This window comes from Thermobia domestica, chromosome 1 (genome assembly GCF_964235325.1).
Source record: "Thermobia domestica chromosome 1, izTheDome1.hap1.1, whole genome shotgun sequence".
NCBI classification, from domain to species: Eukaryota; Metazoa; Arthropoda; class Insecta; order Zygentoma; family Lepismatidae; genus Thermobia; species Thermobia domestica.
The window spans coordinates 123,537,403-123,550,358 of NC_137454.1; the positions used below are offsets into that span (position 1 = coordinate 123,537,403).

Below are 12,956 nucleotides of genomic sequence, written 5' to 3' on the forward strand. Positions count from 1 at the left end.
TGATGTGTGTTCGGCACACCGGCTTCTACACTAAGTTACTTCTCACATTATGTATCGGAATCTGCAATATATACGTGGGCGTCAACTGATCAAAAGTTAGATTATTAACGTTACTGGCCTAATTCACCTTTTAGCTAGTTGTACAAACACAACGATCTCTGAAGCGTACAAACATAGAACTTATTTTTTAGATGGTAATTGCTAGTCTAGTGGCTAGCGCGCACGCTTTTAGTTTACAGGGTCCCAAGTTCGATTTTCAATGGGAGACTGAATGCATTATAGTGGTTCGGATTCCACCTTTAACTATATATGAGTTCATATTTCATACGGTCTCCTTGCTAAAAAGGGACGCTAATCTTAGATAGACAAACAATGTATATAATAAAAGCAAACACAACAGTTGGGAACACTAAATATCTAGCTCTAATTTCATTTAACAGCGCTCATCTGGATCAAAGAAATTTACAATGTAGTTTTAAAATCTTTGTCCACTTCAAATCCAACTCATTCTACCTTCGCAACCAAGATTGTTGGTTGTTAATCAAAATATTGAAATTATATTTACTCACATGAAGAAGTTGAAGTGAATTAAGTCTACAAATAAACATCTATTCTTAGGATGAAATTAACTCAAAGTGTGAAGATCTTTCATAAATAATACAAAGTTAACGGCTTCTTGGCATCTGTATTGGGACCACTACACCTGTTACTTTCGAGATTTGATACACTCTTTTTAAACTAAAAAGTTTGCAGTTCTATTTTACTGTGCTGTACTCACAGATTCAGTACCTGTTAAGGAATTATCATCAGGAATTTGTAGTCGGGAAATAAGGCCTTACGCTCGAAGCTATCCGTTCGTTAATTATTTTCGTTATTACCAACATCAAAAAATATTTTTCTGACATTATTTTCAAACACTTCAGTAATTATGAATACTATATTATGGTTCCTGAGTAAAAGACGAATAAAAATTACAATAAATGTAATTTATTCTTCCAATATCCAGCTTAACGGTCTTCATATTCAATCAGATCTATTATTTAAGAATATAGTACTTTGAATTGCACATGATTTACTATAAATAATTCTTTTTGACTTAACAAGTTCAGTTTTGCAACAATAGGCATTGCAAGCTGCTTGGATTTTTTTTTATTATTATTTTTAATTCGGTGTTACAAATATACAAAAATTATAACACGGTTTGCAAATATGTTTCTCTGAAGGCAAATAGTGTAACCAGTCCTCCAACATTGTGTGTGCACGCAATTAACAAATATTACTGGACTTATTTGATTTAATAAAAAGGCACTAAACACCAAGTAATAAATTATTAAACATTGATTTTTCTACTAATCAATTCTGCATAACGTTTTAAGTATAACTGTGTGTTACCAGCAGCATTTATATATACATATATAAATCAACAAAGAATAAAAGAAAAATATATAACACAGTTTAAAAATAAACAATGGTAATATGGAAATATCGTGAAATTTGAACACTCGTTTCTTTGATACAAGGCAACAAGTATAAAAAGTTCTGTCATACTTATTATTACTAAAACTTACTGCAGTCAAAACACATTCTGCCTTTCCCTCTTAGAAATTCAGTTTCTATGTGACGCGAATATAAATATTCAACGCCTTACTTGATACTGTTTATCTATGAAATCACTTGTTTTCGTAAAAAAAAATCAAGTTGGCACATGCTTTTTATTTCGTCAAATTTCCATACATCAAAAATATAGTTGAAATGGCAAATACTTTCTTTCGTTGATCTACGTACACCGTATTCTGCATTTAAAATCCCGTATAGTACAATGTATGCCAAATCGCGATATTGCCAGGCTTAATAATGTTACGGCCATTATCGCGATCGGGAATTGAGTAACTTTTTTTTTTTTTTTTTTTTTTTTTTTTTTATCATACATTAATTCTGTTGATGGAATGTTTGTACTGTTTCATAATTGATGTCTGAAAACCAGTAATATATAAATAAAATACTCAACAGTAAGTACTCAAGTTTGTAAATTCTATTTAACAGTTTGGAAGTAAGGATACCACAAATAACGCAAACTGAGGAATCAGCAGGAAATGTATGGTATCTATACAAAAGACAAGGCAGTATTAATTAATTATTTCCATTAGCTGTTACAGAATAATATACTGTTCTTTTTTTGGATTAAATAATTTCCTTTTTCTAAAAAAATCATCGATACAATTTGAATTAACTGACTATAATGGTATTTATTAAAAATACAAGCATTAATATTACATTATATACATAATTAACCCCAAAGATGAATAAAAAGAAAAGTTGTAACTAATTTAAATCACATAAGTGGTGTAAATATGATCTGAAAGTACGACAGACCGATAATGGATACAAAAAGGTTTCCAGAAACAGCAGAATACACTAGAAATTAACTTGAAGTACTCAGCAAAAGTTTTGTGCAATATTATTTTATAGGAAAGACTATAATGTCTCTCCCATAAAGCATAACATGAAGATAAGATGGCAGTCCTGAACTACATCTTTCAAACTGGGAAATTCTTTATAGTGTTTTCATATACACACAAGAAAACCAACTTTTCTAGTAGGTTTTTTAAACTTGTCGCGGATGCTCGATTTATATTCATATAGTCATGATTTACTGTACAAATTTTCATTTCGGGAAGCAGAATAAACTCCCTTAAAGGTATCTTATTTTCCTCGACTTCCATACTACAATAATTTCACGAAAAGCATGCCTTATATCAAGGAAACAAGTGATTCACACAGGAATAGAAAACAATATTTAAAGCGGTGTTCAAAATAATTAATTTATATCCATTAAATACTACACACTGTGAAGTTCAATTTCTTTCACAGATACAATCTTTGGTTAGCTCTTTTTCTAAGTTAAAAAGTAACAGAGAAGCTGCCAAATATAATTTTGTGTTAAATCTGTTGATATTTATTTGACAGTCCCACTAATAGAATTTCACCACAAAAATCCCTCAGGCAAGACAGAAACAATCTACACGTATTACCACCGGACAAAGGAATAATGTGCAAGGCGGATAGGTGGAGGACTAAAGTGTATATATTATTGGCGGTGTTTTCATAACTTCACATGTGTCTACGCAGACACAGATGGATATTTTTATTTTTAATTTAAAGCTGACTCAAGCAGAAACATACAAAGAATGAACAAAAAATAAACTTTGCTGTCTCTGCATTTTTATTTTGCTTTCTTTCCTGGGAACACAGTTCTTGATGTCAGTTGCCCTCTGCTGACGCAATTACAAGTCCATGTGTGAAATGGGCAAAAGTGAAGAACAACCCCCAGGCAGCGATATATAAAGACCACAGCCAACCTAAACAGAGAGTAGACACTCGCCGACGAAACGTTATTTTTTGTTAAATATAAGCTGGTGTGCTCTTAGAATGTTTTCCTGTGAATAGCACGCTGCCCTTCCTCATCATATTCCCTCTTTGAGACCCACATTTTCTTAAATGTGTCCAAAGAAGCCAAAATAGAACCACCAATCCACGTGGAATATAGTCGCTCTTGTGGCGCTGATATCTGAAAGAAATAAGAAAACAACAAATATAATTTAACTATCATAATTACCTTATTTTACATAAAATACAAATAGATAAATAAATCATTATTTATTTAAGGATAGTAAGTGACGCATTTCTACTCTAATAGTTCAGATGGTAAGTAGTATCCTTACTCGTTGATAAGACTGTGGGAGTTTTACTGTATGGCTTCAACTACTTCAAGTCTGTGCCCTTGTTCGCCAGGTTAAGTCATTCACATGATGATTGAATGAATCACTTTATAAACACATTTTGCTCTTTTGATGCAAGGATTCTAAAATTTAAATTTCATTTGCAAAACATTGATGAACTGTTTAAATAGGTGAGTTAGGTCTTACAGCAGAGCTCAATTTTCTTAATATCTCGAGGGGGAGTTAGGAAATGGAAGAACCAAGAATTCCAGGGCAAAGGCATCAAACATTTCAAGGGATCAGTTGTATCGAGTAACTTCTTGTTCGATGAGTTTGATGGGCGTTAACATATTCACTGACGCCCTTAAAATGAGATCGAATACCTTCAGGATAAAAGTGGTTCTTGCCAGTGCTAAACAGACCAACGGAGTGACTTGTCGTAAATGTAAGCATAGAAACGAGACGTTGGACCATGTGATTGGTGAGTGATTCGTGTATAAACGTAAACGCAAGCACAGGCATGATGAAATCGTCAATATCATTGAAGCAGTGTTAGCAAGAAGACGATATAGAGTTACAGAAACTAGGATCACGATTGAAACTCGACCTAAGGAGACATGTATTAATGAGATTTAAGGAAGGAGACAGTACAGAAGCAGCGGTCTGGGAGAAGATAGATAACTATAAAGATGAAGGAAGTCTTCAACAGAAATAAGGAATTCCGGTATTGCTTGTAATAGTTGGAAGCAGAGGAGCTATTCTTAGGGTAACAGAGAAACGATTGGAGGAACTGACAATTGTTGGGAAGCATGTTTGAACAATTATATCCATGATAACATTACGATTGATGTTGGAGATAGCAGAGTTGTGCAAGTAGATATTCCATGTTTTGCTTCGTTCCGAGAATATAGAAGGGAAATGTAGATGAAATGCTTAGTAAATCAAGAGAAAAATATTTGTAATACTGAGCAAAACATACGTTATTTTATAATATCGTTTACCTTTTCACTTATATAAATCGTGATTTCTCTTCTGATTAAATTTCCGACACCTGACGCTGGTATTTTCCTCTGAATCCATAGCTAGATAATGTTTAGGTTTTGGTGAGTATAAGGTGAGCTATACACTATATCAATACCTTGATTTAGCTTTAATCTTTGATTTGATGCGTTCTTCGTCTTGTTTTCTTGTCTTCTTAATTCAGCTATCGTTTTTTCTAAATTTAGTAGCAGTAAAACTGGATTTTTAAAACGTATACTAGCATTTGCTTAGCTTACTTCAATTTTTCTTCACCAAATTTCAAATGCATAGTTGTCAAGTTGCTTTGCACCGGAATATCCTTGTCTTTTTTAACCTATGATTGTGCTGTAACTTGGTAATTTGTTCTCATAAAGGGCTCTGATATCCTGATTTATTTATTCATTTATTGGTATCTCAGTATTTTTTTAAACTTTTGCTAGAAAGATTTTTTGGTAACCGATTCCTGGTTTTACTCCTTTTATCTCCTTTCCGTTTTAATCCTTTTTACCTTGCCACTGAGGAAGGAACCAGTTGAGAGTTCCGAAACGTCAAAATCTTTAAATTTTTTAAGGGAGGATTCATTGGTAAGTAGCCAATTTTTTGTTAATATTGGTATTTTTGTTTATATCTTTCTATAATTCCACAATTTCTTTGTTGCCCTCGTCTGTATTCAACGTTGATAGTTTTGTGCAAATGGGAAATGACTCGTAAGAATTTTTAAGATTTTGATCTACATAAAATTTATTCATTTTTATTGTGCTTACTTTCTGCTAAATGATTTGAAATCGGAATATAGCAAGACTCATGTTTCTTGACACTGTATATTCCTTAATTAGCCTTTATATTCCTTTTTATCATTCCTATTTATATATGCCTTCACACAACCCGGATACTTCATATACTCCTGATGAAACTGTCTGAGACATAATTGTTACAGTCCGTTAATAACTTTGTTTTTACGTGGTATCAACGCTGGGTTTTTAGATTATACTTTTTGTAAATTATTATCGAATCTGCTCATTGATTATTTCTGAGATATTTGGAAACAGAGTGAGATCTATCCTCTTTTATATACACTATGTGATCAAAAGTATCCACATACCACTCAAGAAGAGTGCTTTTCAGTGTTGTAGAACAGTGACTGCAGAATGGGCCTTTCTGTGCATATATGAACTTCGAAAGTGCTCAAGTGATTCGCTATCATAGGTGTAATAAATAACGGAGAGAGATTAGTCGTCCTAAACATATTTAGATCAACTGCTCCCCGTGTCACATTGAAGTGAAAATGTGACGCGATATTCAGACCAACCAGTTCGACTGACCTCGTTTTTGACCTCCAGAGACCGTCGAGCAGTAAAGTTTCGTTCTGAGAGACAATCAATCACCTATCGTTATCGAGGAATTATAAACTGTAGCATTATCTACTCCTGGCATCACAGGTATGCGGTGGTATATATAACTTGGCTTCCATGACCAGCAACTATATATACATAAAACCGACAACGGCTAGGCGACGATCTCACATGGTATATGAAGTGATGCTATTGGACACTAGGCCACGTAACAGTGGCAAGACCTTGTTTGGAATGATGAACTACGGAATACGCATGGCGTTTCGATGGAAAGTGGGGACTTGAAGGATATTTGGTGAACGGAGTCCTACCCATCACGTCGGGGACGAGCATTGTGTATATCAACATGACAGCACCGACACATACTGTACGGTCTGTGGAGCACTGGCTTCACGATAACATACCTGTAATTGACCTGCTCAAAGTCCTCATTTGAACCCAGCAAAACATTTAAGGTTGTATTGGAATGCTGACTTCGAGTCAGACCACAAAGATCCGCATCAACATCAGCTCTCATTGCAGCTCTCCGCGAAAAATGGGCTGTCATTCTCTACGATACCTTGCGCCACCTCATCGGAAGTACGACTACAAGAATCGATATTGTCATGAAAGCAAAGTGTAGATGGTTCGAACCCGTATTAGATCACTACACGAGGTAGACTCATGAGCAAACATTGAGTGTTCCAGATACTTTTAATCACATACAGTATATAATATATTTCTTTACAGGGCTATTTCTAATGTTGTTAATGTGTTATTTCCTTAAAAAAGAAAGAAAAAAATATATGTGCACCTTAGTAGCACATGAACCACTAGCTTTTATGCATGGAAATGTTTGGTTAGTTGAATTCGAGAAATTTAAGCAACATCCACAAAAAAATTAGTCTGAGTCCAGCGATCAGATTCCAGTGATACTGTGAAAATGAAATAATTTAAAATTTATGAAAATTTCTTTTCTTTAGTATTTCAAAATTAATACGCTTCTGTTTTGTATTAAATATGTCATTTTATCAGACTGCATTTAACAATTAATTTTGGACTCATCAATACACTGCCTAAAGTCGATCTCTTGGATAGGTTACAAGGTTGCGCATTTATTTGACAGTTTTCTTACATATTACATAAGCTATTAGTTTCATGATTTCGTGAAAAACTAGCCCACATTTATAACAAATTTTGTCCGCATCAACATACATATACGAGATAACAATACACTATCTTTCTGCTATACGTAATACCAGTTCTGAAGCTAAATGATCAAATGCGTAAATCTTAAAACAATTTCGTAGAGACTACTTACATTACATTAAAAACAACTTACCCGTATTTTAATATCCTTTGGAGCTAACCTTCTAATTTCTGCTAGCAATCGGTCTCCAAAACCCTGTAAGTTCATATATGCAATGAGCATAAAAGTCATAATTTACAAATATGTTTTAAAAATATTTCCTACTCAACTATAAACCACAATAAACTTTCTATCATTACATACTTATTTTCCGACATTTTACAGAACAGGAAGATTTCAAATTAGGAATAATGTTTTAGAAGTTGACTATATTAGATTTTATGTTTCTATTTTCTAAGATGTTTCTTCAAAGAAATAAACTTTGTAAACTTTGTAACAACTAAAAACTGATTTCAGTATCCAATAACAGCAAAATGCAATAAGACCTTAAGACCTCCTTCAAAATAATAATAAAAATAAAAAATAATCTTAAAAAATAATAAATACCTTAAATAATGTTGAACCTCCTGACAGTACTATGTTCTGGAATAAAACTTTACGAAGATCCAAATCTGATTTTTGAATAGAGAATAACAAAACTTCGTGAAGTCCTTCATATTCTTCACCAATTAAATCAGGGCGAAACAGAACTTCAGGAGCTCTGAATCTTGCCGGACCAATCTGGAAATCAAGTTAAAAAAAATTAGTCATTTTATTACTTACAATATATCGTAAGAACATTATTTTCTTCTTAAAGAAAACCTCCTTAAGAGTAAGTTTTTTTCCTTTCTTTCTTTTTAAGTGTGCTTTTGTGATCTAGTGTAGCATAGGTATAACACAAAAACAATAATAAGTACAAGAGTTGACTGCTTAAACTAAATACGAAAATATAATTACGTGTACAAACGAGGTATTTCTATATGGGATACACTCATTTGCTAAGCCGTACTGATATGTTTCTATGTTAGAGCTGTGTGTGTATACACGTAGAATGGAGACAGCATATGAGCAAAGTGTCAGCGTAATGAATTCTCTGTTTGCTCCTCTTATCGCCCATTAGAAAATTAAATTGTTCTGTAGATTTTTCGTTTTACTTTTCTTAGAAAAACAACGCCAATTAATTATACACGAAATCTTAAAATGACGTCACACGTTATACCCTTTATGTAAGGCAGACGGACAATTAATGAAAGTGAATGATTATAAAATAATTGGTGGAATAAGAATGTAAGAGGCAACAGAGAAACACAAGAAAACCCATGGAAACAATGTTGTCCATCGTAAACTCACATGGCCTGGAGTCGAAGCAGAGACCGTCATACAAAAGGCGAGCACTATCTCTGAGCTCCGATTATTACAAAGAATAAAACATGGATGCATCTCTGATTCACAGAGACCATGGTTCAAAATATGGAAACAGCACGATTCTTCGCCACCTAGAAAAGTATGCGCGCAACTGTCGGTTGGTACGCTGATACTAACAGTCTTCTGGAATTCCACTCTAATTGTTTGACGGATCTTTTTCAGAAAGATAACACAACAGAAATACTTTATAGGTGGTGTCTGGATCTTACAAGATAATGCTCATTGTTTCCATGCCTGAATGGAAAAATGTTCTTCTGGTTCATTCCAGAGCTACTACCAAAGGCAACAGAGATTGCTGAAACAATTTAGTGAAGAGTATCTGGACTTTGGACACAGTAGGTAGTTATAATTTTTTACAACTACTCAGAAAATGCATACACTATACTATAATCATACGTACAGCACACAAACCATTATAAGTAATTAACAAAAATATTCTAAAAGTAGGATTATAACAAATGTGTAACACACGAAAATAATTGTCATTTAAGAAGTGATCTTACTTCTAATATGCTGCCATCGGGAAGGGTGTACTGCAACTTTTCAGTCTCCACAGTTTCTTCCTTTTGAGGATTACTAGAGAGGTAGCAGGCTTTTTCCTTAATTGTGCGAACAATTTCGAACTCAGCAGAAGTTCGAAAATTTACACCTTCTTTTCGTAACAACAATCTGAAATGGATTATACATATTATAAATACAAAAATCGAAATACAAACTGCATACCATACTCAACATTCAGATATGTTCAAGAAATCTTGAACATTTTACTTCAAAAACCTATAACCCATGGTAGAATTACAATAAGACAAAAACACATGCTTTTCCGGTTTTCGAAGACTTTGTATCAAGAAATGCTGTCCACGCGTGCGAGTAGAAACGTAGACCTACTTGTTTTACCACATTAACTTCATAAACGAATCTTTATGGAAGCGCTTTTCCCATTAATACAAGATATAATTAGTGAACCTTAATATGATAATGAGCTTTAATAACCAAATTAAATAAATAAAATCTACTAATCTTCATATTTATATTGCTTGCAATTATTAAATCTCCAGTGTTGAATGCCAGGTTAAGTAACTTCTAAACTTGTGCGAATATTCACACGAATATGATTTAATGATCCAAGACACTGGACTCTCAAGGCATAAGCCTTAGTGTGTATACTGCTCAAGCCATTATGTCCAAACTTTAAGTCCCGGTAGAAAAACATTCATAAACACGAAATGAACCATTCTCAAACAAGATTATCTTTAACAATTCTCTGTTGTAATCTTCTGGATTTCTCATTACAAGATCGCTTAAAGTGATTACTTTTCATGAATTGTTTTGATTCTTTGCATAATGCAGCAAAGGTGATTTAACACTAAAGAAGAAAGCTGAAATACCACATAAGGAGCCACATTTGTTTTATATTATAATACAATTGAAGTTTAAATTTTCAAATATCCATAATGATACTACGAGTTGTATCTCAGTTATGAGTTTAATCTGCTTATTCTCTAAATCACAAGTGGAGAACCTGCGGCCCTCAGAGTCGTAGAGTGCGGCCTCCTGGGCCTGTAGTGAAAAGTGCTAAATTATATAAGAAATATACGATAAATATAATTCTGAGGTTACACATATCAATAGTGCTAAATAATAGTTTTAATATGTTCATGTGCATTATTAATTTAACAAATAACTACAAAAATTAGGTCTACTCAAACATATCATATGCGGACTTCTTGGCAAACAGCCATTGTCAATGCAATCTTTAAAACAAAAAAAGGTTTGCTACCTCTGGTCTAACCCCTAACCTCAGAAGCCTGGCAATAATTGCGCATCAAACAAATTACGGCATATATCCAAGTGAACATATCAAGATTGGAGGGCAGATCATTAACAAGGTAAGGTATGCGGATGACAGAGTTACCATAGCTCGAGCTGAAGAAGAACTGCAGGAGATGGACAAATTAATTATTGACACTGGGAAACAATATGGAGTGCAAATCAATGCCGAAAAGTCATGAGAATATCCCGTGGAAACGCTCCTAGGATCAGAGTAAAACAAAGAGAACTTGAAGTGGTCTATCATTTCAAATATCTGGGAAGATTTTGACGGGAGACGCTTATTGCACCAAAGAGAAGACTGCCGCAGACCGAGAGGCATCTTAACAAGAAAAGGCTTAATATTAGAATATTAGACTAAGGAAGAAACTGGTCAAGTGCTATATATAGAGTATTTCATTGTATGATTCGGAGACTTGGACATTACGGAAGTTACAGAAGAAATATTTAGAGAACTTCCAAAGATGGTGCTAGAGGAAGATGAAGATGATAAAATGGAGGAGAGAGAGTAACAAACGACGATGTCTCAAAACTGACAGGACAGAAGAGGACTCTTGTAGACTATTTTATATATATATATATATATATATATATATATATATATATATATATATATATATATATCATTATCTTCAAACGCTCTGGTAACTTTTGAACAAATAAGTGAAAATAAGTGACATTTTGTGCCATGGAAGTATCGACAGAAGGATAGGTTTGACATACTTTGTAATACCACCAGATTAACAGTGCTGCCAATCCAACCTCAAAACTATTTTTTCAAATGGTACTACGTCATGTTATTACATATTGTTAAACGAAAACTTACCATATCACATTTATTATTCAGTCTCACGAACTAAGAAGTTACATTATCACGAACATCCACACAACATCCAAATTTTTGAAGCTTCTACAACAATAATAATGTGAGACAGGCATGGCTGCATACTGAAATACGTTCGAGAGTGCAATGAGACTTTCGAAAGTACTTTAGTATAGAATTCTATGATCATGATATGACATATTTCAACTAAACAGGAACAAAGTTAGAAGTGGTTGAATTATCTTTTTAAAAGCTTTTATTTCGAAAAAAGTGCTTAAGTTAGTATTACACTGGAACACATGGTTTCTAATAAACGTAAAGATCATAATGCAATTTACACCAATTTAATTTATTTATTTACACACATTTTTGGACATTACCGGCATCTATGGCCTAAAACCCGTCATTTATTTATTTATGACTTCTTTTACGTGGCGAAGTTAAGGCTCTGCAGCCTTCTCCGAGCACTCATTCCATCATGTATGGGGAATGAGGAAGGAAGGCGACAGCATGGGACCTGTATGTTAGGCATCATCCTGGCATTTGCCTGGCGTGAATGAAAAAAAACTTACTAAGTATGGCTGACCTGGAAAAGCTGTTACACCTTTTCGTCCGAGTGTTCCCACCGGGAATACAGCAATTTGATACCCCAAACCATTTCGGAGATATGAAAAGCATGGGTACAGATTACTACACTACTTAAAATGACGTAATTAAGAAAAATTGTTAAAATTAGTTTTGCTTCCTGAGATTCGATAACATTATAGCAATAGATTTTGGTAGTTGTAATTGCAACAAGTTCTCACAATTACATATTTTAAGCAGTGCTGCAGACTTACCAATGTTCGTAATACCTCTGGAACGGTTTGAGATATCAAATTGCTGTAAATGACATTATTATCGACCATCTATTAAAAACATTTATGTGATTGTATATGATACTTATTTAACTATTTTTATAAAATGAAACTTTTTTTTTTTTTAAAAAAAAGTAGTTCCTTCCAACTTTATTCCTACTTGTTAGATACATGTCATATCTTGAAAATAGCATTTGACACTACACTTTAAGACACGTAGATTTGAAATATGTAATATACTAACGAAGTGACACTTGAAAAAGTACAACTTTATTTTGGGTTGGCAACTCTGTTAAACTCATGGTATTGTAGAGTATGTCAAACAATGTCTCCCTGTCGATGACCGCATGGTACAAAATTTAATCAGCTTTCATCTGTTAATTTAAAAGTTACAAGGGCATTTTTATCAATATAATGTAAATACTTGAAGAAAAGCGCAACTTGCAATATTAATATGTCGTTGGCCCTCTGAAAAGATCTGATGTAACGTGGAATGAAGTCATAGAGGTCACACTATTCCGCGTGCGGTGCATCACTGAGTTCCATGAGAAAAGATGGAAGTTGAATTCTGTGCCGGATTAGTGTTCAGGTTCAGTGATTGGGTTAGTCAGTGGAGATGTTCAACTTCATCGCGATGTTCCTCAAACCATCCCGCAACAGCTCCAACTGTGTGAATGGCAGCATTACATTCCTGTAATATGACGTCATTGCCTCGGAAACAACATCTGAACCACAGGATGCACAAGGACTCCTAAAATGACG

The 12,956-nt window shown here is 33.8% G+C and overlaps 1 protein-coding gene across 1 annotated transcript in view; it reads right to left on the bottom strand.

Annotated features, from left to right (window-relative positions):
• Positions 1–965: 965 nt before the first annotated feature.
• Arp1 (Actin-related protein 1) overlaps positions 966–12,956 on the bottom strand; it is a 29,677-nt gene continuing 17,686 nt past the window's right edge. Inside the window, exons 6-9 of the mRNA XM_081762977.1 lie at positions 9,188–9,353; positions 7,827–8,000; positions 7,413–7,475; positions 966–3,568 (exon numbers count right to left, since the gene is read on the bottom strand). Of these exons, the coding sequence (XP_081619103.1) occupies positions 3,425–3,568; positions 7,413–7,475; positions 7,827–8,000; positions 9,188–9,353 (547 nt within the window). The 3' untranslated portion in view covers positions 966–3,424. The remainder of the gene's footprint in view (positions 3,569–7,412; positions 7,476–7,826; positions 8,001–9,187; positions 9,354–12,956) is intronic.